Source organism: Caloenas nicobarica, chromosome 22 (assembly GCF_036013445.1).
Source record: "Caloenas nicobarica isolate bCalNic1 chromosome 22, bCalNic1.hap1, whole genome shotgun sequence".
Taxonomy (NCBI): domain Eukaryota; kingdom Metazoa; phylum Chordata; class Aves; order Columbiformes; family Columbidae; genus Caloenas; species Caloenas nicobarica.
Window position 1 is genome coordinate 5,540,754 of NC_088266.1, and position 24,623 is coordinate 5,565,376.

At 42.6% G+C, this 24,623-nt stretch overlaps 3 protein-coding genes across 3 annotated transcripts; 1 reads left to right on the forward strand and 2 right to left on the reverse strand.

Annotated features, from left to right (window-relative positions):
• Positions 1–1,708: 1,708 nt before the first annotated feature.
• Positions 1,709–6,796, reverse strand: TNFRSF4 (TNF receptor superfamily member 4). The gene is given in 8 exon segments (XM_065650238.1): positions 1,709–1,776; positions 2,398–2,523; positions 2,865–3,094; positions 3,547–3,613; positions 4,043–4,144; positions 4,423–4,545; positions 6,173–6,378; positions 6,462–6,796. Coding segments are annotated over 8 exon segments (1,257 nt in total).
• Positions 6,797–7,175: 379 nt separating this feature from the next.
• Positions 7,176–17,669, reverse strand: SDF4 (stromal cell derived factor 4). The gene is made up of 7 exons (XM_065649950.1): positions 17,498–17,669; positions 16,792–17,158; positions 13,366–13,502; positions 12,778–12,891; positions 11,169–11,327; positions 9,981–10,156; positions 7,176–9,424 (listed from the first exon to the last, which is right to left on the reverse strand). The coding sequence occupies exons 2-7, from the start codon at positions 17,097–17,099 to the stop codon at positions 9,248–9,250; spliced, it is 1,071 nt and encodes a 356-aa protein (XP_065506022.1). The 5' UTR covers positions 17,100–17,158; positions 17,498–17,669; the 3' UTR covers positions 7,176–9,247.
• Positions 17,670–18,256: 587 nt separating this feature from the next.
• B3GALT6 (beta-1,3-galactosyltransferase 6) lies at positions 18,257–23,954 on the forward strand. Its single transcript, XM_065649952.1, has one exon. It carries the CDS (start codon positions 18,539–18,541, stop codon positions 19,571–19,573), a length of 1,035 nt encoding a protein of 344 aa, XP_065506024.1. The 5' UTR covers positions 18,257–18,538; the 3' UTR covers positions 19,574–23,954.
• Positions 23,955–24,623: the final 669 nt, after the last annotated feature.

The following is a 24,623-nucleotide window of genomic DNA, read 5'->3' on the forward strand; positions in this document are numbered from 1 at the left end:
ATTTAAATTACATCAAAAGCTATTCACAATTGCACTCCAGGTTGCTCTCGGATCCATTAGATTTTAAACTTGCTATCTAAAATGTGAATGCTTTCCAAAACTACGGACCCATTAACTTGTGGAAAAAACCTTACAGATGTAAAATTCATTTCATACAGCGCACAGGCAAACAGCTTGGGTATTTTAACTGCACAGAGTCCAAATGAAGAACACTTCTCCAGTCCTGAATGCAGGTTCCAGCATGCACAAGGTGAAGATGGAGATGAATTCTCAGAGCATATTTGAGGCATCTGTCCACTGGTACATGATCTTTGCTCAAACACAACCCCTGAAGGCCCAGACAGTCAGCACTGGGTTAAGAATTCAGCTCTTGCCTCTTAGCAACAGAGAACGTCTAAGGAGATACTCTTTTCTAAACGGTCACAAAATGACCATTTATCAGCAGAAAAAAACCCACTCTAAATGTCCATGTACATGCCCTTAAACCCAAGACATAAACGGTCTTCCCCCAAATCCAGACACTGTCTGGAACTGAACATGCCTGCGGGTTTCTCCCTACACCCACAGCAAGCAATCAAGTCCCACCGGAGTGGTTTAAGCTGGCCGGCTTTACCGCGGAGATGTCCCAGCTTGACTTGCCGACGACAGACACCCCGGGTAATTCGGCACAACGGGACGTCCAGCACGAGGAAGCGCACGGCGCAGCAGCTGCAGAGGGCTCACAGGTAAAACACATGGCAACTCGGGAAGTTTACAGCGCAGACAAGTGGTTCTCTACCCCTGTTTTGAACTACAGTTTCCACTAATAATGTTCTGATCAGAAATTACCGTTCCCTTCGCCTTCTGGCAATCCATGTATTTTGTTTTCCACACACATGAAGATCTCCATGGAGAACTCCAAACACTTGGAGATCTGGAGCGACCTGGTGATCACGACTAATCCATTTGTTGGCCTGACAATGGGGACACTGCTGAATATCTTAATACGACTTTTTCTCAGTGTTTGAAGAAATGCAGAAAAGAGAGAAGTGGCATTGAGTCACCATCTCTCAACAGTCACTTAATGGCCAGCACCAGAATTCAGGTGGAATTCTGGTGCACAGCCAGCACGAGAGTCAGTGGCAATGACAACTGTCTCTGGAGGCACAGCTGACACACACCACTCAACGTGGCCAAGAAGAAATAACCTGAAAAAATGGAAGCACAAAGGAAGCTGGCTGGGTTCATCAGGAGTGAGGAAAGTTCATTTGGGAACTAGACTGAAACACTGGAGATACCTGCACTGAGAAAAGAGACGCGCTCTGCTTGGCATCTCAGAATCGTAAGACAAGATTTAAAATCAGAGGTAAACCAGGTCTTTTGATTTCCCTGTTTTTCTGTCTGTTCAACGATCAGCTCTTACAGCTTCAGTCCCAAGGTAATTTCCTACGACTACATATAGAATTGGCTAGAAATGCACAGAGGACATCATCATCTCGGTCCTGGCAACACAGGATCTGCCTAAGAGAAATAATCACATGATTCCACCAAGAACAGCTACTCCCAAAGGTCCTCATGCCAAAGGCGCTGCTCAACGAGACCCACGGGAACTGAAGTGCAATTAAACAGTTACCCACACCCACGTATATATAGCCACGGAATGTCCTGTCACATTACTTGTTACAATCGACCGGCTCAGAAACGCAGGGAACAGTAACGTAATGTGGAGTCAGTTTTTGATGAGACTAGAATTGGAGTCAACTTGTTCTTCCTGGATAGGAATTCGAAAGCTTCTTTCTGAAAGACAGATAATAGTAAAAAAAAAAAATACTGTACAGAGTAGAAGGAACAGGAAAAGGGAACTTTTCTAGTTTCATGGATGACTAGGCACCTATGAGTGACATTTGGGTCAGTGCTTGTCTTTCCAGTCAGTGTCAGGAAGCAAGTACAGGGAACAGTGAAAATAGACTTTACCATTGCTCTGTGAATGGAACATGAGGCAGCTGTGGGCTGACTCAAGCCCTGTGTTTGCAGAAGACACTTCAAGACAGTTCACTTCTACGTAAGCAAAAAAGTTCACAATATACTCTTTAAAAGACTGTTGATTCTGGATCCTCTTTGCACCGAGTCAAAATCCCTGCACAAAATCATTACATCATTTTTGCAGGGACTAAGGTGGTAAAAAGCTAGGAGGAGTTAAAAATCAGAGAAAGAGAGAGAGAATCCTTCTGCGTGGCATGTTCTATAGGAATACAAACTTGGGACACCATCAGGACTAAATAGAGCATAAACCACTGGTATTAACTGCAGATGGCACTGTGCTACTTCACCAGGTAGACTGAATTATGATTGAAACAATTACCAAAGTTCAAATAGGGGGCCCTGATTATACATTCTCCCCCACAAACAGAAACTCACCCTGACGGTTGTTTTTACAAGGCTTCTTCTTGGTCCCTTTTTTGGCTGCTTGGATAATCAACAGGAGGATGGACATTCCACTCACCATGAGCAATATCAGACAAATAAGGATCAGTGATAAAGACCCTGGGGGGGAAAAAAAAAAAAAAAAGAAAAATAAGACTACACTAGAAAAGAAGAAAAGATTCATGGTGCTGGCTGGAGTTTCTATGGCTTTCCAGCTTCAAAAGCAGGAACCTAGAATTCACAAAGCCCCATGAACCACAAAGCCTAGAGGTCCCAGCTGCCAAGCAGACTAGTGAGAAATCTGGAATCCTGCGCATGTCTCACTGAAAGACTGTGTAAAATACAGATACGGCTTCTGAGAAAGAGTGTGATTGCATTCCAAATGATATCGGTTTTACGTGAAAATTCCTAACCAGCTCGAGTAAATAGAGAGACTAGAGTTGGCTGCTCCCTCTCCTTACCCCAGTTGGTTGCTGTGGGGCTGTTCGTATCCGAGCAAAGGAAAGGAATCACGCTGGGTCTGGAGGGTGAGAACTTCACAGTAGACGTGTTATTCCTGTGGGCAGTGGTGGAGAGATTGGAAGCAGGAGTTGCACTCGGGGAGGTAGCTGCCTGCGGGACGTGGTTGCTGCAAACAGCATCAGCTGTTTTTGTCCCCAGTCGAAGAGTAGTTTTCCCAAGAATGCTGCAGCTAGAGATGTAAAATAAATTAGCATGGTTGTTCAAACAGTCACAGTAATGACTTCATAAGTGATCTCCATGGAACAAGTGAGTGAACATTACAACCTTTGTTTTAGCAATACAAACTCGGGCTTCGCCTTTCCTGGGTTCTACAGGTATGTGAAAAACAACTAAGCTAATCAAAGTTATCACTGGAAAAAAAACGACCTACCGTTTTTCTTAGCATCTGTATATGTAACAGCCTTGAAGCACAGCTGCATTTGGCAAGACAACCTTTTGCTACAGAAACAAAACATCCCGACCTTAAAAAAAAAAGAGGCCAAGAATACTGTTGTCGCCAGAGGTGAAGAGAGAAAGGGCAGCAGGCAGACGGATGCTTCAAATCGGTCAGATTGCTCAAGGCAGATTGCTCAAGTAAAGCCAAAATGTTGCTCTGAACATGTCGGGGTCAGCAATACGTACTTGGTCCAAGGCTGGCAGTTTTCATTTCTCCCTATGGAATAAGACCCTTCCGGACATGGTGTGCATACTGAAAAAAAAAAAGGCAGAATTTGAGTTCAGTTAGCAACGTAACTGTATGACAGCTACACAGTAATTACACTAATTATCATACTACTGGTCTAGTCTATAGAATAGACCCAATAAAACCCCCATAGGCTCTGAAAACCATAGTCATTGGGTCAGAAGTAACACAACACGCTCAGTGGGTCATTTTAGTCTGCAACTAGCAAGGTTTCCCATTTTCTCTGCTGGCTGATAATGGGTATTATCAAGGAGAGCATTAAGATTTCTGACAGCTCAGGAACCACAGAGCAACAGTTTGCACACCTACCCTGCTATAACACTTGTGTGGAGATATCAAGGAGACAAATGACAACAGCTTTTACGCTAGAAGTAACAACCACCTCATCTGAAGCAGAGGGAAGAGTCTGGAGAGTCCGACACGTCACTAACTCACCGCTTCCCAGTTTACGGCCGACAACTGGCATGTAACCCGCACGACACATGCAAAGCCTGTCAGAAGTCTTCTCGCACTTCTTCACCTCCACGCTCCCCTTCCCTAGAGCAACAACAGAATAAAGGGCAAGCGAGAGACAAGAAATAAGAAAGTAAAAAGAATTGATGACTCGGTGCCTGTCTGTAGAAACAGAGTCTATTAACAATTCCAGCAGCAGCAGCCAGGAGGTATCAGCTACCGAAATGCTAACCCAGTCTTTGGCCACGATCACAGCCTTTACGACATCAGCCTTGGAGGAACACATAAGGGTAAGAAAGCTCACGCCGATTGATTGCCTCCCAAATTCATATCAAGAAATGACCACTCTGCAGCTGACTCACTGGTTTGGCAGATGGTGCAGCTGGTGCAGAAGTTGTGGTGGTGCTCGCTGCTGAAGAATTCGTCCTGGCAGGGGACGCAGACTGTGTCTGCTGTGGCGGTGCAGCGGTCTTTCATCCTTTCACCTGAAATAAAGACCGTGTGAGAAGGAGGAACTGATCGTTATCAGAAGGAAACCCGCTTCGTTTTCATGCATTAGAATGAAAGAGTGTCTGGAAAGTGATAGTTCCACTTACAACTCTGGCTGAAAACATTCAGCAGATTGAGACGTGCCAGAATCCCTACGAGTTCTGACCCACAGCATCACTGGAGATCAAGCAGTTAAAATGGGTTAGCAGGGCACGGTGACTTGCTGCGAGTTGAGGCGATGCCCCAAATGATTCTCGCAGCAGATCCCAAATATCACTTCTCCAGACCACCTTTTCATATGGTTTAGACATTGTTTGCAGCCAGTGTCAGGGGGAAAAAAAAAAAAAAATAAAAAGGCAAGTTTTTAGCATAGCAAGAGGTCTGATCTCCAGTGCAATATAATGGCTTTATGACAGATCCTGTCTTCCCTCATGAGATAAATCATGCAATTTAACCCAAAGTAACCCCAAACAGGTACAAAAGATGCCAGTGGGCTGCTCAGGTTTGCAGAAGATTCACTAGTGATGCAGTGAAGAATAAATGTTCGTAGTATCTTTCTGTTGGCATTCCGGAAGCCCACTAGGCATGAAATAACCCGGTTGTATTTTGATATATATCCATATGGGCACCCAACATCAAAGAGGTTTCCAGCTCCATTTCCTAAACTGTGAGACACCAGATTCTCTCCATACAGCACAGGAACCATCGACAGTTTCAATGACTACGGCTTTCACACGTTGAGCTTAAATACATCTTTACGCTCACAGACTGCTTCTTTCATTTTGGTTCTCCATTTTCCCATTCTGTAGGTGAACAATGAGTACTAAAAACACAATTAGTACTAAAAATAATCCCTTCTGCTAAGGGGATTGTCCCTTCAATAGCAATATTAGCTGTAAATTGTGGTTACTCTTCACCACTAAGTCATTTCTATGATGAAATCCCAAATATTAAAGTATTTGTGGTTTGATATTATTCTGCATTTGTGTTTCTCAATACTGCAAAGCTTCCAGAGATATTCAGATTGTGGAAAAAAACACCCCTGTGCATGCAAACCCCAGAATTCAGACTCATTCAGTTTCTGCAATAAGAAGGGAGGAAACAAAATACATTTTCTTCACATTGCGCTTTGCTAATCTCTGTCTGTGAATCGATCTTTTCCCTTAAAAAAACACCAAGTCTTAAGCAGTATAAACCTTGCCACAGAAGAAAGCTTAAAACCCATATTTAGTGACAGAACTAATTACCTAAAGTTTTGCATTATTATGCAAGGTTTCTGAGCTTCTTTGTGTGATCAGTAAAGGGCAGTAACAGAAATGCGACTCTCTTTTCTCAGCTAATACAATGAAATGCCCCAGCCACAGTAAGGAAGCTCAGCCACACAAAAGAAGTTGAAGAACATGTAACTCTTTCAAAGAGGATTCCTAAATTTAGTATGTTATAGAAATAATCTTCTTCAGTCTAGACTGATAGGAAAGTCTCCTAATCAATTGTTTTTTCTCTATGTTATGTTCCCTACATATGAATTATATTTCCACTGAGCTGTTTTTACCACCCGTAGATTATTAACTGACAGATATTACAGCAAACAAGTACAACCAACACCCAGTGAAAATCACTTACCAGGGGCACAGTCGTTGCAGCATTTTTCACCGAATGGATATTGATGTTCTTTGCATTTCAATCCCAAGCAGTAAGTAATAGCAACTGCCAGCAGCAAGAACAAAACTGTAGAAAAATGCAAGTAGAAACCTACAGCTACCATAATGCGGCCCTACTGTTCCAGCAAAATTCTGATGGTGGCGAACTCTTGGAGAAGCAATTCTGCGCTGCTGGTGAGCAGAACACATTCATATGTCAGTGCTGGGAAATTCCCAGCATGTGCTCCACGCCCCCATCCTTTTTCCCGCACCCCACAAACTTATTTTCTGCAGATCGCAACTCAAATCTTCATAGGCAGAAACACAGCATGCTGAAAAGAATCCTGAGAAGATCTCTATTCTTAAAGGTACATCCCTCTCTACACAGCATCAAAGCACCAGCCTTGAATGCCAGGAGAACGAGCTGAGCCTTGTTACTGTAAAGAGGATTAAAGCAACGCAGAGGTAACACCCAAAAGCCTTTACAATGAGAGTCACGCGTAGAATGAAAGGCAGCCCACGTAGATTTGCTCCTTAAAAGGTGAAGCACAGACAGATCGGGCATCTTGGCGTTGCCCTGAAGAGCCAGCAAAAGCTCGAGAAGCATTTGCAGTCTCCGTTTCAGCTCAGTATCAGGGCACTGCATTGCCACTGAAGAAAAGTGAGCTTCTCACCCTCAAACAGAGGCTTTGTGTCACCTCTGCCATTTGCTCTCACGGAAATAAAGGCTTCCAGCAGAGGTGCACTCTCTGAAAGCAAAAGCTGCAATATTCGCATACCAGATACCGTTACTGACTATTTTGTTCCACAGAAGTACGTTAGCTCTGGAATCCAAAGGCCCAGAGGAACCTCCACCCAGTTGTGCCAGCCAGCAACGACTGATCTGGGATCTGAATTTTAGATCTTCCAGGTCTAAGAGACCTGAGTGACTCTTACGTAAAGGCCCAAGTAAACGAGACAACCTATAGTAATCAAAGGTGGTTTATTTCTGTTAAGAAACACAGCCAGACCTCTCAGACAGAGCAGATCTACAGGCAACTTACATCTAAACGCAAAGGAGGGTTGGTTGGGACAGGAGAACATTCGGAATCTGAATTAACCTGCAGAAATAGTGACTCTGCTCCTTAGGAATCACAGGCAAGTGAGGGTTCCCCTACGGGACAGGACCTGCTAGAATCTGAGAAAGATTGAGTGCATAGAAAATGCTTTAAGAATCTTTTTTTAAATAAATAAGACTATGGACAAACTAGAATAGTTTGAACTTCTAAAATTCCGAGACAGGAATAATGTTGTGTACCTCCAAATCTCACCATGCAGTCCTGACAGCTGTTAGTTAAAACGTGATCCTGATTTCTGGCAAGGAAAAAGAAAACACATTAAGGTGCACAACTCCATGCATACATTAAAAATTAATTTGTCACAGTTGTTCTTCAAGCTTCGGATTTATCAGGTGTGTGGCAAACACCGCAACGACAGTACATACTTGAACATTTTTGCAGTTGCTGGATAAATACTGTGTATTTTTCAAGGGATTCCATGCTCATGTTATCAGAAAATTAAACTGTGTGTGCGTAATCTTTGCCTCTATTGACAGATAAATTTCCAAATGTCACCATCGTATTTCAGCTGCACTTGCCTTCTAATCGTCAGGTGTGACAAGATAGAACTTGCCCACTCAAATTCTAAACTCATTTTAACATGAGATTATCAACTGAACTTATCCCTCTCTTGCAGTTCTTTCAAAAATCATGTAACTCTGAAGAGTTTCTATTTTTTTTCCCCACTCACTGACAAACCTAAAACCAGCAGTATTTCCAAAGCATGGAGAGAAGTATTTAATGAAAAAAGATTTAAGGGCATAAAAAGACTCTGATACAAGCCATTTAACAACAACGAAAACAAAGGGGGAGAGAGGGAATACTGGAACAGAAACAGACAACAATACTTATATTTACATTATATTAAGAGAATAAATTTAATCAAATATAACATCTCACTTGCTTTTTCAGGCAACCCTTCAGAAAGAGGGTTTTTTTACAGTGAGGATGGAACCAAAGTAAAAATAAATTTTCTATTTTAGACAGTAGTGGATATGACCCTTGTGTTACAAGATGCTTTCAGAGATTACCCCAAACCAGACTTATTAAAGAGCTTTCCAAGTGCTGACTGTACATTGCTCTGGCAAAAGCAGTTCAAAAGCAAAGCCTTCATCATTCATGAGTTCATCAGCATCATTAATTTGCAGAGAGGCAAGTAATTATACTAGTTTTAACAATGAATTTTAGTTACGTAGTAATCATACACCTAGGTGAATCTCATTGCTCTGTGCAACATATTTAAGTCCACAAAGAAACCTTGTTTCGTTTTAGAATGAAATTTGATTTTTTAAGACAAGCAATCTCAGATCTCTCACATGCCCGCTGCAGTTGCAAACACAGAACCTGTCACACTATAACCAGTTTTCTTTGTCACATTTAAAATAAGTTCTTCCCCACAGCTCCTAAAAATAGTTCAGTGACGGAGGGAGAACTTGTATTAAATTCTCAACAACACACAATTAGAATAGTTTGAGATGCATTGAGAAAAAAATACGGGAAGATCAGCCCATCAGTCTACGTATGGATATTCTCAGGAGGTCAGAACACAAGTATTTAAGCCACAATCCCCTTTATTACAAAAACCAACATCTTCCAGTTTTAATTGTGATTTCCACGGGTCAGTAGCTATGAGGGCAACAAGAAGAGTTAAATATTTAAGAAGCCTCCATCAAACATAATTAGCCAAAAACAGCTGAAACTTCAGCTGGATTAACTGTACAAACCATGTAGTCCAGAACCCGTCCCATTATTTATGGGCCATTTTTTTCCCCTCATACCAAAGGCAACAGAGCTGTAGATCCTGCGTATGGACGGAAGGTTTTTTAAGTCTAGGACAACACACCGTAGGCATATGACACAGATAGCAGCAAAGTAACTTCCTGTCTGTTTGGGAGTTGGATTTTTTTGTTGTTTTTTCGAAAGCGAGAAAGTGCTTCAGAGCCCTGGGAAGGTAAGCAGGGTCAGAACTCCTCGTGGACGTTCCGTGCATAGTCCATAAGTTTGCTGCCTGTGAAGTACTCGCTGTATTTCAGGATCTCCTCCAGCTCCAAGTGATGGTTTTGATTTTCATCTGCTACCGCTATCATTTGCTTCGCTTCATTTAGGGCATTGTATTCATTCATAGGATCCATATATTCCTAAAACAAGAAAGAAAATGATTTTCAGTCACTAAGCACGCATTGTCACTCATCAGAATTATGAACCATAGCTATACGTAAGCTTCAGCAATTATGAGACCAACACTTGAAAATAATATTCATTAAAAAAAAAAAAACGAAACCAAACCTCTGAAAGACAAGAAATCTCAGCAATTTTCTAGGCTACCGGGGCCCCAGGTTTGTTGGCCGTTGGGATTTTTTAGTTTGCTTTATTTTGGGTTGGTATTTTTTTCTTGAATGAATATATAGGTCGGCAGTTACTCCTCGTGTAACTGAAAGTATGACTCATTGTCTCATTAACCGCGCATTTAATGAAGCCTGTGACTTGCTTTCATGCACTCCAAATCCCTACAAGCGTCTAAGCGACAAAAAAACCTAAAAGCATCCCTGCGAATAACAGTTACGCTATGAAAACTCCCCCTCCTTTTTAATAATAAGTGTAACAACTATCTGCAAATGCTACAGAACAATAGTACAACCCAAAGTTTTGTAAAGTTGGTTTTAAAAATACTACAACTATTTGAGGAAGACTCACCTCCAGCTCTTCCATTGTGACAATGCCATCGTGGTTGGCATCAATGACCTCCTCAAACTCCTTCCTTCTGTCTTTCACCCAGTCGTCATCAATATCTTGAGCTTGTTGGTTCTCTACAGTTCCAACAGGTAATGAAATGAACTCTGACAGGGTGAGTTTCTTATCTCCGTCTTGATCTACAACAGAAATACATAGTAACTGAAAAGTATTTGCTTAATGCCCATTAAAAATGAGAAATTCTTTCATGTCAGAGGTGTCATTGGTACAGCCTTTGGTTAGCAGAAAACTCTATGAGTTATAGCATACACAATGCGTGTTAGAAAACATACGCTCATATACCAATAAGCAAAAAGAATTGTACTGGTCCTGAAAGACACACCATATGGCAAGCTGGGCTTTTTTTTTCCTTTTTAATCGTTTCGTTACAGCTACACCCAGCCTTCCCTTGTATTAGCATTCGGGTAAATTACCCCTTATAAAAGACCTGTGTGCTGGAGTTGTTCTGTCTGTACATGTCACACACTAAAGTGTCACTGGAAACTCTTCATATTTATTAACTAACAACGAGCAAAATCATAGTTCTCTCTTTTTTTTTTAATCCAGGTGTTCCAGCAGTTTTAAATATGCATCAGTACTGACTCAACAGAAAAAACCCCATGTGTACCAATACCTATGAGTTTTTAAAAAACACGTTATTTGCTTAGAAACCACAACCATTTCTTTCCACTTTGTTAACTGTATGTCACAATTCTTACACAGTTGCTGTACTGGGGAAGTACAAAGCAATTAATGCCCTCCTCACATTCACATATTTTATAATATTTTACTATTAATCAAACCTTTTCTACCATTGCTACAGTGACCCTGCAACACAGCAGCACTTCAGCGTGAAGCAGTGTCAGGTGTTGGATTCAGAATATCTTTCTCACAGACAATTTTCTGCTGTTCATTTAACAATCAGACACTAAATTTAGTCTTGCGAGACGCACAGACAACTCCACAGAGATTCCAGCATTTGCGCTAAAAAATTGTTTTTTCTTACTGATCACATTAGAAGATGTGCAGAACAGAGCAAGCAAGATGTGCCAAAATTTCAGACGATAACAGTGCAATGACCTGACGACGTCTACCCAACAAAATGGTTCGGCAGTAAACCACAGCCAAGAAACACATTTTCAAATGGCATACCTAAATCACGGATGATTTCTTTCACCATGAACTTCAGCATCCCCCTACTATGCTCTGGATGAAGAAAGGACAAGAATTCTTCTTCATTCAACAAGGAATCAGGAGGTGGGTTGTCAGCTTGGTACCACCGATCCTTCAGGTTATCTAAAACTTCCTGTGCTAGAAATTTAAGAAAAACATTTAAGCTCTCATGTTCAATCTATTTGAAGTTCTTAAAATATACCTTCCCCTGTTACTCAACTGTTTAAACAAGGGTGATCTATGAACCTGTTATTTTACAGTCCAGCTCCCAGGGAAAGCAGGTGCTGAGGGGAACCGAACTGCAATTAGTTTCATCTAGTTTGTGCTGAACATTAGGAAATATCCTTTAACCAAACAACTGAACTGAGGAAATGAAAATAAATATATTTATTTAATAAACTGTCTTAAACAGCTCCTGTAAGCTTTTGATTGCTGAGTTACAAGGAGAAGAAACCAAACCCAAGGGTCACATCTACATTTCTGAACTGCCAGTTGCAATGATGATTTAAGTCTTCGGAGAATGTTTTTTTGTGAAGAGTAAAGAAATCCTCCACAGTCTTCATATGAACCTCAGGGCAAGTTTGCAAATGCCAATGTTTAGTTATACCAAGGACACAAATAAACGCTTACGTTTTTGCAGTGTAGCCAACCCCAAATGTTAGAAGTCACAGGTCAATCTCCCTTTGCCTTTCTTACTCAGTTTTACACGAAACTCAACTGTCACCAGTTGAAACCATCATTATCTGTGTAAGTTAAATAAAGTCATGTCCCTAGTTTTGGCCAGACTGCAACGTGCTTCTGTGCAAGACTCAGAACATGCCCGAAGATCCACACATTCAGTTGTATTTTATTATACAGACCGAAAAAGAGCATTTTGACACTGCACTGGAGTATGAAAAAAAGTTCTGCCTCTCATCCTCAGGAAGCGGTAGATAACTAATTTGATTTTCCCAAACAAGGCTTGGTACCTAGGTAGAAAAATGATTCTGTACACACTTTCCTTATTCAGCAAATCTTTTATCTGATGAGCATTCCTGTAAACTGCAATTAACCACACTGCCATCCAACACCCTGCACAGGTGTTTTCCCTGCCAGAAAATTCAAAGGCCCATTTGCATTTTAGTTGCTTTTTGATAAATGGAAAATATAACATAACCTACTTTTAAATGACTAATTCCTGCAAGGAAAGGCAAAGGCTTCACGTTTTACTTAACAGTAAATTTAAACACTTCTAGAAGGGGTAAGAGGGGAGATTACTCTGTCTAGAGTTGCTGTGTTTACACCAAGCCAGATTCAAATGAAAGTTTCAAAAGTAACATGCAAGAAATGATCAATCTCACTAACCTAAGAAATTAATCTCTCTATAGAGACAGAACTTAAATGAAACATGAAACAATTGTTAGGCAATCTTCTGCTATTAACTTTTAACGTACTTTGCAGTGCCTAAGCACGCACCTATTTAAACACAACAGTGGTAGCACACACACCCCTCCTCGATTTTTTTATTTCTTATATGAAGAACAGTTTTGACATTCAGGCTTTAGGAAAGTAAAAGAAAAGCCAACACACACCAACAGTCTGCACTTACTTTCTTCATCTATTTTCAGCTCTTCATTGTTTTTGATCTTCTCTGCAATCTCTTTTTCATTAAATCCCTTACTCGCCAAAAATTTAATTTTATATTCATCCCAGGACACATGGCCTGTAAGAAAAAGTGGTATCTCAGACACGACAGAGTATGCTTAATGACAAACTTTGGGTCACATTAATTAAAACGGTATGTGCTAAAATCTTTTGGATTAGCACTATAACCATCACGCTAAGCTTTACGAATGTCAATATGAGAACTGTCACCCAATTCACTTTTATGTTACTTTAGACCAGATAGGCCTTGTGAAAATAACTTATTAATGTCACTGTCCCCATCCCAGCCCTGGCAGAGCCACTTGTTACAATTTCCTCTGACTGCAAGGAAATAATAGATACAGAACCACAAAGCTGACTGGAGCACATCACTTCTTTCCTCTTTTGTCTTCTGTACAGATCAAACCTGTCATGATTACACGCAGCCCGAAGGAACGTGGATCTTGTCACGGCACATCCAAAAAGCAGCCAGTAGGTTTGGCAAATACCCAGTTTAGACACCATCGGGAGACAGAGGAAACGTTCATCTTACCATCACCATCGGGGTCCACAGCTCGGAAGTGCATTTTATTCTCTTCCACAGCTTCCTGGAAATGTTCATCTGTCTTTTCCATGATCCAGCGCTGCATCTCTTTAGCACCTATCTTTTTATCGTTATTGATATCCACCCTATGGATGAACAGCGAAAAAAGGTTTAGATTCGGGGACTGGGGTCAGGGGGAAGTGCGGTATATTTTTTAGCTTCTCAATTGATTATTCAAAAATAACAAACATGGGTTGCTACAGAAAAAAGTGTATTTATAACCCTCTGCGAGAAGTAGTACATTCATTGAACTAAAGAGTAAACAAGTAGCAAGTTAGCCATTTATTCCATAATTAAAGTAATTACAATATCTAGGTTACTACTTAGTGAAAAACATTCAGCTCTACTTCACGTTGCTGGAACTCATTTCAATATTATGTTTTTGAGTAACTTTTTAAAGCAGAGGAAACCATGAGTACATCACTCATGGCCCATCAGCTCATTTCCTCCGGGTTCGGGACTGCCAGCTGCTGCAGACTTTCACTACTTAGAAAAATGTCTTCTCCAACATCCTCTCAAACCATCAACTCCCTCTCAGTTTCTCCCTTCAAATCCTTTTTACCTTGGTTTTCCCAGATCTCTGCAGTTACTGACAAGCCGCCTCCCTGTGTCTGTCTAGATTGTATCACAACTGTAACGACCACTGAAAACACAATGTGAATATCCTTGGTGCAAAGACGACGCTCTAACTATTTAATAATCTCACTGTTGTACTTGTAAGCAGAAAAAAAAAAACACACCTTGATCTCTGGTAACACGTTACAGCTGATAGTTTTTAATTCTTAACACATTTAAAGGTTCTGCACATGCATTTGTTCCCCAGGAGGTTTCTGAGTTACCAGGCTCACTTTGCTTTGTCAAAGGATGTTTGTATTCAGTGCTACTGAGCTTCGGAATTAAACGATTTCTACCCAATTAAAATTAGGAGCAAACGTCCAATCTGACAATCCACTGTTCTCCCTAATGTACTACAAATACTGCTTTATTGTATTAAGATAAACCACCAAAGCATCAATTCCATTAATGCTTATTTCATCAAAAAAAAAAGTTAAGATAAAAATTACACTTGAAGAACAAACACAAAACCAAAACCATGACACTTTCAGGGGTTTTTTTTGAGCATATAATTAAGTATTTATTCAAAAAAGATATAACGATATTTAAAACTGAAAAGACATCACTAACGTTTGAGGAGGGAAAGTTCTATTTAAAGCATACCAAACCCCCTCTTGTTCAATTAAAAGAAAACACAACAAAGAAAATAACAACAAAAACCCCCAGCTCAGCTCTGGCTTTTTTATCTGTTAGCATCACTGTCTTAACAGCACTGAAGCGTTATCATTGAAACTCAAGTTATTAAATATGCGATTTGCCTTTAAATGTCAACTAAATGTTAAAAGCTTAAGCCAAATAACAACCTTAGCACCTGATCTTCTGCAACATTTCACTGTATTAAGAAATGCAGTATTAGTGGTTTTAAATATTGTATCACATCTTTCCACATATACACGCACAGTATCAGCAATTTTTCAGTATTGATGGCACGACCAGTAAAACGGTCACGTGGCACCAGGTGAAAAACCGTGGGGTTTGAGATGGAACAGGTGCTGCCAAAAATGAGAAGGGAAAACAAAGCATTTTCCCCTTCAACATTTAACATTCTGGTTTCCTTAGATCAAAGCTACCCAAGTTACTATTTCCAAGCAGTACTTTCCAGCTAAATCACATCGTAACTGGGGAGAAAGGTAAAAACATCCCATTTATTGCCCTTCTAGCTCAGGAAAGTACACGTTTGTTCTGTGCTTGACTTTATCAGCTCTGTTCAGTATGCGTAATTTAATTTACAAGATAACTGGCCCTTGGAGGCAAGGCTCACCAGCCTGAATTCCAGTATAAATGCCATTGATTTAGCAAAACCAGTGTTACCATAAATACACTCGATCATTTTCAACATCCTTCCTCCTCCTTTCCCAGCAACACCCACCTACACAAGCTGAACTACACCAGACAGCAGACGAATTTTCTTTAGATTCTAGGAAAATTTAAAGTATTTAAACGGAGACTACAGCAAGTGGGGTTTTTTTTTCAATTATAAGAAGAAAGGATGCCAAGTAAGCTCCTCTCTCTGATTTTCTTGATCTGAAGATACCTGAGCACTTCCCCTAGGCAGGAAATGAAGACTAAACAAACCATGACCAGGATTTTCTGCACCATGCTAAGTTTCACAGGGGAAAGTGGAAATACTTGTTAAAACAACTTCTGTAGGCCAGTGAAGAGTGACTTCAGAAACTGAAATATGGAATTATGACATGCCCCTTGTTCTTTCAGTCACATTCACCTTCTTGCCTAGAAAAGCAGTTTGGGGAGCTTTTCTTCCATGTTTCAACTTTATTCTCAGTAATAGTAGATGTTTTTAATTGACTTTTTTATATCACACTGGCAAGCTGTAAAACCTCAACTGCCATTGATGAAAAACACATCATGTGTTTTCTTTATTTCTTGAAATAAAATATTTCCAAAGAATCTGGAAGCCTGTGACTCACTCTGGTGTTCAGAGGTTCATGGTATTTATCTTTTCACTCAGCCTTTAAGAGCAGGTCTAGAAAACGACCAAATTCCTTGGAATGCTTTTCTCATCTGATCAGCCATCAGGATGTAATTTTAAGTAAGTATCTGAGTCAAGCTGATCTTGAATCCAATTGCCTTAAGCTTCCTAAGACAACCCACAAACAGGCAGAAATGGAGTTTGCAATTTGTGAAAGACAATTTACTAACCATGAGTTGAATGTTTCCACTAAACATACAGCAATAAAGAAAATGAAACCTTCTAAGCATAACCTTAATATTTGTATGTATCCCAGCAATGATGAAGTAAGTGGTCCGAATAGCAGACATAATAACAAAGGATTCTACTCTAAATGATAAACACACTCTGGCTTGCCTATTGCTTTAGCTGCCTCTACTCGGGACACCAGAAAAAAAAATCCCATGTCCTTATTGATATTTTTTCCTGTTAATGAAAAGTTTGCAGAATAAAAGCTTTGTTAAGCCTTCTCGTTTTACCTCAAGCATATGTGCATCCCCACACCATCACCAGCATTAAGAGCAGCAATGTAATTTAAGCTGTTCTAATAAAATTAATCCTCAGTTACAAAAACGAAACTAGAGGAAATTCTGCCACCTGGTGTCCAAAAAGTATGTCTGGATTTGGATTTCCGTTCTATTTACTGACCTCCAAACATCTGACAATTGATGAGCTGACACAAACCTTATCTAGCACCAGAGCTCCTCATCATTACAATTTTTAAATATTACAGAAAAACCCCCGCAAATTTTACTCTAAAATCAGAGAAAGAGGCTGCACTCTTAACTTACTTTGAAAAGATGACCATGAGCTTCTTTCTATTTTTTCTGGGTTCTGAATCTTCCTCAAACTCTTCCATCTCTTTGCCCAGAAAAACCTCCTGATGGAATTCTTTGTTAAGGTGTCCGTCCATCTCCATCTTGACCCCGTTCAAGTGATCCGGGGGCAAGATCTCATTCTCATCTTTACTGTCAGCTGCCTTTTCTTTGAGGGCCGAATTATTTGCGGGCCTCGCATAAACATCCATCAGGAGAAATACGAACAGAAGGGACAAGTACAGAGATCCCAAACCGCAGAGGAAGGCCTGTCTTGACATCATTTTTTCCCTTTTTATTCAAAGTATCGACTGATTAAGTTGCTACGAACAGATTAAACGACCTAAAAAGGAGAAAGCACACGCAAATTAAACTCTAGAACTTTATGCCACTAATAAAACATCTCCTAAAAGTCAGAACCTACACAGACACGGGAGTATTTGCGGTGAAAGAATAAAAAAGCCTGATAAATAATAAATACAAAAGAGTAAGTTTCCAACCTGCACAGCTGTAAGCTCTGTCAGAAGGCTTTAAAAGATAAGATGCTTTAAATGGCCTAGTTCTGCTCCGGGAACGCTCTTCAGGCGTTACGGCAGGAGCTGAGCTAAGAACTGAAACCCAAACGCCCAAACACTCACTGAGAGCCCGACCCGGCGCTCCAGGACAGGCCGCACTCACTCACCGAGAGCCCCGGGGCGCTCGCCGTGCCCCTTCCCTGCAGGAGGTGGGGACGGAGCCCCTGAGGACCGTGACAGGCCGCCGGGAGGCCCGTCCGGGCCTCGCTGCCCCTCACAGACCGGACCCCGAACCGCTCCCGCCGCGCAGCAACCGGCGGAGAAAGCACAGGAACCGGGCGAGCGCGGCGGCGGAAGTGCGTCACAACGCCGTGCGTGCGTGCGGGGCGCGGAGCGGCCATCCTGGATTAGGGCAGGGGCGCTTGCGACAGCCATTTTTCCTCCCAGCGGGTCCTGGCAGATCCGTCGCAGCTGCCAGGACCTCGCGGTTGGAGGAATCCGTTAAAAAAGCAAAACTCCGGGTGCTAAAAATATGAACGCGCTTGGGAGCCCCTAAATCCTGCCTTTTGTACGGAAGACGCCACTGGCAATGCCTATAAAAATCACAACAGCGATTATTTTCCCCATGAAATCATAGCGCACGACTACTTTCACAAGACGATGCCCTTTACTGTGCCACGAAGAGCCGGCACCAAAGCTACCATGAGAGTTGGAGGCACAGCCAGCCGCCCCCGAGGCTGAAACGCCACCTGTCGCGATTTCCCTTTGCCACGACCCGAAACCGCGACCAGAGCCACAGGCCGCGCCCGGAACAAAAATGGCGCCGCTTCGTCCTCGCTGCCCTGCTCTAAGATGGCCGCCGCGAGGCGCCGCCGTGCGCGGTCACGTGGCGCAGGGCGCGGCCCCGCCTCTCCCCGCTTCCCACACACGGCAGGCGGCGAGCGGAGCGGCGGGACCCGCCGGGCCCACGGCGGAGGCACAGCAGGTAGGCAGGGAGCCGCTCCTCCTCCCGCCCCGAGCCGGCCCTTCCTCGAGGAGAGGAGAGGAAAAAGTCCCGGAGGAGACATGAAACCACCTCTGAGGGACGGCGAAGCGCGGTGAGGGCTTCCCGCAGGAAGCTTGTCCCCTCTCGGCGGCCGTACGCCGTTCCCGCCTAAAGCTGCGGTGGGCGGGCCGAGGCCTCGTCGCCCCGCCGAGGCCCCGCGGCCATGAAGCTGCTGCGGCTGCTGTGCCGCCACAAGACGGCCCTGGGCCTGGGCGGCCTCTCGCTGTTCGCCGCCGTCCTGCTCTACCTGGCCAAGTGCACCTCGGAGGGGCTGCGGCCGCTGCCCGCGCCCCGCGGGCTCCCGCACCAGCAGCCCGCAGCCCCGCCGCCCCGCGGGCCGCACCTCCCGGCCGCCCCGCCGCCTTCCCCTGAGGAAAACGCCTTCCTGGCCGTGCTGGTCACCAGCGGGCCCAAGTACAGCGAGCGGCGCAGCATCATCCGCAGCACGTGGCTGTCGGCTGCCGGCCGCCCCCCTCACGACGGCGTCTGGAGCCGCTTCGTGGTGGGCACGGCCGGGCTGGGCGCGGAGGAGCTGCGGAGCCTGGAGCTGGAGCAGAGCCGGCACAGGGACCTCCTGCTCCTGCCCGAGCTGCGCGACTCCTACGAGAACCTGACTGCCAAGGTCCTAGCCGCCTACGTCTGGCTGGACCAACACCTGGACTTCCAGTTCGCCCTCAAGGCCGACGACGACACCTTCGTGCGCTTGGACGTGCTGGTGGAGGAGCTGAGGGCCAAAGAGCCGCGGCGCCTCTACTGGGGCTTCTTCTCCGGCCGCGGCCGAGTGAAATCTGGCGGCAAGTGGAAGGAGAGCGCCTGGGTGCTCTGTGACTACTACCTGCCGTACGCCCTGGGCGGCGGGTACGTGATTTCTGCGGATCTGGTGCGTTATTTGCGCCTCAGCAGGGACTACCTGAACATGTGGCAGAGCGAAGATGTGTCCCTGGGGGTTTGGCTGGCCCCCATCGATGTGAAGAGGGTGCACGACCCTCGTTTCGACACCGAGTACAAGTCCCGAGGGTGCAACAATAAGTACATAGTAACTCATAAGCAAAGCATTGAGGACATGCTGGAAAAGCACCAGACGCTGGCTAAAGAAGGAAAGCTCTGTAAGGAGGAGGTTAAGCTCAGGCTTTCCTACATGTACGACTGGGGAGTGCCTCCCTCGCAGTGCTGCCAGAGGAAGGATGGAATCCCCTGAGAGGCTGGGGAAAAGGCAGAATGTTGGTGGACGCTGTGAGCTCGGTTACTGTTACTTGGGAAGAATCCCAGTAACAAGGGCTTCGAAGTTACTCAAAAAGATTTTGCACGATTCGTTACGTCATGATCAATGAAACCCTGAAACTCCTAAGAGCTGCTGACACGGGATGATGTAGAGATGCTTAAAAAAAAAAAAAAGTGATAAAAAGCGTGGAAAGGCTCATATGGCAGGATCGAAGGCAAATAACAGGTTGCAAAATATGGATAGTAGAGTAAATTTGGGGAGATAACTTGGATGAAAAGTTGCTGGAAGATCTTTGACAGATTCCGAGATTTATTCTGCTAGAGATCGTAGCAGGCCTTTATGGTGGGGAAGATTGTGAAACCAGCATCTGCTGTTTATTTCTTGGCAAGGAAAAAGTGTCAGTTTGGCAAGGTCTGAAGGTTCTGATGGGGCTGCAAATGAGCCGCTGTTGTGGGTGGGAGCAGGTGCCTGGTTATTGACACCGGCAGTCGAGTGAAGGGAAGAATTTTACCTGGATATTCGCGTTGAGGGAGAGTCAGTCTGTTCTCTGGCGGGTACTCCGATTCATGAGAATGAAGTTATTGCCTTCTGTTTAACTTGTCTCTAGGCTTTTTGCTGTTTTGAAGACAAAATGTACATAAATTATCTGGCAGCTGTGGAATAAGTCTGGATTTAGAAAGGTGGATAAGTTACAGTATTTGGGAGATATAGAATATATTATCTTATTTTGGGAGCAGATTGTTACGCTACAAAGCGAGCCTGCAGCTGCTGTGCAGAGGTGTGTCCCCCCCCCCAAATTCCTGTCTGAAGAGAACTTTGTGTCTCTGTTCAGGAGCTACATTGTGATTTAAGGAGATTTAATCCCCCAGCAGTCACTGAGATCCCCAAAGCTGAACTGTGCGGGTTCCCTCCTCTCCAACCGCACCTCAGAGCGGAACTAAAACTCATTTTACAGGAGATGTAAGTTAATTGCTCAAGTAATGCGTCAATGAATGTCCCTTAATCCTGTCTACACTACAAATAATTCCAGCTCTGACAGAGCTTGTTGGCGTCAGATGAATATTGAACAGTAAACACAGGCAGCACGTTCTTGGCCATAGAACGGGTGACTTAGACAATTTCACCACGTTATTTATCTTCAAACCTTTAGGTAAGCCTGTGATTCAAATGCTTTTGAATGGCAGCTGCTCTAATACACAGAAATACTTTTTTCCCAGTATTAATACAGAGCTACTGACTTCCAGAAGCCTTCGTCAGCTACGGATCTTGCAGTAGAAGCTGAGGTTTTGCTTTTATGCCTGAAGGGCATTCTTAATTATCAGTTTTACTGTGTGTTGCACACTGCACTTTCATACCATGTCATTCCCCCCGCCTCCCACCTGCAGGAACAGACTCATTGCAAAGACAAAAATAAAAAAGAGGTGCCATTGTCTCTGTATTTTTGCTTCTTAAATTAGCAAGTTAGCAGTTCATACCAAAGGAATCGAGTGTTGTTTTTTGTTACTCTTCCCTTGTTTTAATTTATTGAGGATTAAGAAAAGTCTTCTGCAGATGATAATTCTCCCTTTCGAAGTCATGAACAAATCTTCTAAAACAAAGGAAGATACTGAAAAAATAAGTTATTTTAGCATGTGTCCATTCTAATGCACACTTATGTATCAACAGATAAGCAGATGCACTTTTCAGCAAGGTCTGCTATTCCAGAACAAGAATTTAACAAGATTACAGGAAATGTAAATTGATTTTAGCATTTAAAAAAAAAAAAAAACCTCTTTGCCATTTGGGGTTCACTAGTAGTGTGTGTATATATGTGATTAAATGCTTGTAATGTATTTATTTATAATTATTGAAAGTGTATTATGTATAGGAAAAATAAGGTAGTTCAATGTCATTTTAAATTTGTTTAAGGAGGTTCTGTTACATCCATGAGAGTTATGTATCAAGCAGTGCTTGGACTTCTGGGTGTACAAGCCATTATTTAAGGTACTACAGATCAAAACTCTGCTGCATGTCTCTCAAGCTGGTACAAATGTGCTTTTTATCCATTTTATCAATAACTGTGTTTGTGGAAATCGTTTACAACGTCGACTCGGACTCTCCGTACCCACAACTCCCATCCTCGCCCCAACAAAAGCGTTTTTCCTTGCTAGCAAAATTAACAGCAGCAAAATGCTGGATCCCCCTTTGATATTTGACCCCGTGGAAAGCATGTGTGTACAAATACTTGATAATTAAGCAATTATCGTGAAGAATTTCTCATGCAAGTGTTGGGAAGAGCGTGAAAACCCTGAAATTCGGAGCCGCAGGGCCCGACGTTGCGAGATGGAGTTCGGAAATGATGGTGATTGCTCAGAATTCCTCGTACCTGGATTCTGTTTCATGAAACCCTTTTTCTTTGAGGTTCCCCATGTTTTGCCCTTGTTGCAAAACAAATTAACATGGAAGATTTGGCAGATTCATGTCCTTTGGTAAATGATTTTTGGTTTTCTTAGCAGACACCCCCTTCCTGGAAACACAGCGCTTAGATTTCAATCCTCATTAACTGAGAAATTCCACAAAAATAGAAGATGAAGTTTTGAAGACTTTTTTTCATATTGTAAAAGCAAATGGAATCATTTAGGAGAGCAGACATCCCATGTTGTGTGGAAAATCCTAGAAAAACATTAACTAGCACAGGATTATTTTTATTTTATATTTTACTAGAAAGAACCTGTGCGTGAAAACCCTATTAATGTTATTCTGAATCATTGAGAAAGTGTATTTCAGGAGTGAGTCACTAAAGTTTTAGGACTTAAAAGTTTCCATCCAAATTTCATTTTCAAGTCCATTTTGTCTAAAGCAAAATATAAAACCCATTTTGAACAACGTACAAATTGAGCATTTTAAAAGCAGTAATTGAAGACTGGTTTTCGTGCCTTCTCCAGACCAAGTTATGTATTTCCTGACATCATCTCACTAGTTTATGATGGTTTTGTACTTGAAAACTATGGTGTCATCTTTGTCTCTTGAAAAGCAATTGTATCAGAACAAGAAGTTTTATTGTATCCATTCTTAGTGATATTTGGGCTTTTTTTTTTTTTAAATAGCGTTTCTGCTAATTTCCAATCTTTCTCCATTCAGGACTAGCATCGAGTTGATCTGTAACACTACTGCACTTTTGGGGATTATTTACAGATTTTATTACTTTTTAAATCAGGCATTTAGCATTCTGCAGAGCTCACAGGTACCGCAGAGAAATAAATTGTTCGTGACGCCCTCTCCGTGATCGGATCTAAGACTTGATAGTGAAGCATTTCAAGCTGACAATGGCATAAATCCAACTAGAAAGCGGATTTTATTTTCCAGTCACTTCTTTAAAGTTATGCGCAACATGACTTTGTTACTATAGTGTGTAAAGATAAGTAGCTAAAACATTAACTGGCAAACTAAATAAGTAATTCCACTTAAAAAAACCAAACCCTCAAGCTTCCAAGAATTCCTACAGTCAGTTCAAGAATTTCAAACCAAATCCAACTTAGAAATGACTATTCCTGTAGCCAAATACTCTCTTTTCTTAAGCCTTGCTCATGTGAAGTTTGCTCTAACACAGCTTCTGTGTGTCATACCTGGGACAAATATTACGTTTTCTGTAGTTAAAATGCCTCATTTTTGAGCATTTAACTTTATTTCCTACCTGTTAACATGAATGTTTTGGGGACCAACACGTGAGCTTTGCAGGTTTGATTCCAAGCCCAGCAGCACGGGACTGTGATCAAAAAAATGGCATTTTTATTCATTTCTCTTCAGCTCCAGCATCAGAGTTAAAATATGTTTTTGGTGTTGCTGTGACAAACCATCAGCGCCTCCCCTGCTCCAGATTTTATTGAGAACATGCTGAGACTCGGACCTGTCGCCACGGGTTCCTGCGTAACGTGCTTTTCCCTCAGGACTGGAACCACGTTAAACTGACATAACGCGCAGTTATCACCTTCGAAACCAGGAAATTTAGGTAACATCTGGTAAAACCTGGAGCCAGATCAGCCCGTTCTCGTCACCGCTGTGAAGCGGGAGGATCATCCAGACGCGTGTGCTTTGAACACGTTGCCAGCGTGGGGCACCATGCTGAGCGTCTGCTCCACAATTCCATGAAATTGCACATTTTTTGCAGCCGAATCACTCGCCGGTTCAGGGTGGGATGTGGCACACGCTTTATTTGCTCAGCATCAACATAGGAAATAAATCACTGGCAACCTGGAGCTACGTGTGATGACGACAACTCTTGGTGATTGCGTAAGGATGTTGTGCGTGTATTTATGTCCTTTCCTGTGCGCTGTTACTGGCTGAAGGGTCTGTGTGCTGTGATTTTTAATAAAAGACTTTTGCTGTATTATGTAATTGCTTGTTCTATGCAAGAATAATAAAACTCTGGTTATTTTCATGTTATCCTGGCACTGAGAGGCGCAGCCCCAGTCTTCAGCAATTATTTACCTGCACATCCCGATTTTACATCGGTAGCAATACAGGGACGTGACTTAAACTGGAACGCAGTTGGAAAAAAGGGTTTCTCTAAAAAGTGTAGTAATTCTCAGCTGTTTTGAGCAGTTACACACCCATAAACACCATTGACTAGTCTTACCTTAAGAAACCAAAATACTGGCAACATTCTGACAAAGAATTGCAATTATTTTTCAATACAACATCTGCTTAAATAATTTCAACGCTTCAAGCGGTTTAAACAGCTCTGACTTTCTGCTGGTGGGGCGGTGGCCCCTTCTCTTTAAAAGAAGCGTGTTCTTGCTGCTACCCAAACCTTGGAAGCACATTTTGGGCCCTGGTCCAGAGAAACACTCTGGTTTTAGCTAAATAAACCCATTATTTGAACCCAAAAGCACAAGAGGACTCTGATTAAGCCCACGCTGTTACTTCGGGGCAGCACTGTCCTGGTTCTCACTAACAGTTCTTCAATGACCTGCTCGGATTTTTCTTGGAAATGTTTGTAATAAAGTACCTTCTGTAATTTTCCGGTTTAATATCAAAGTGTCCTGGT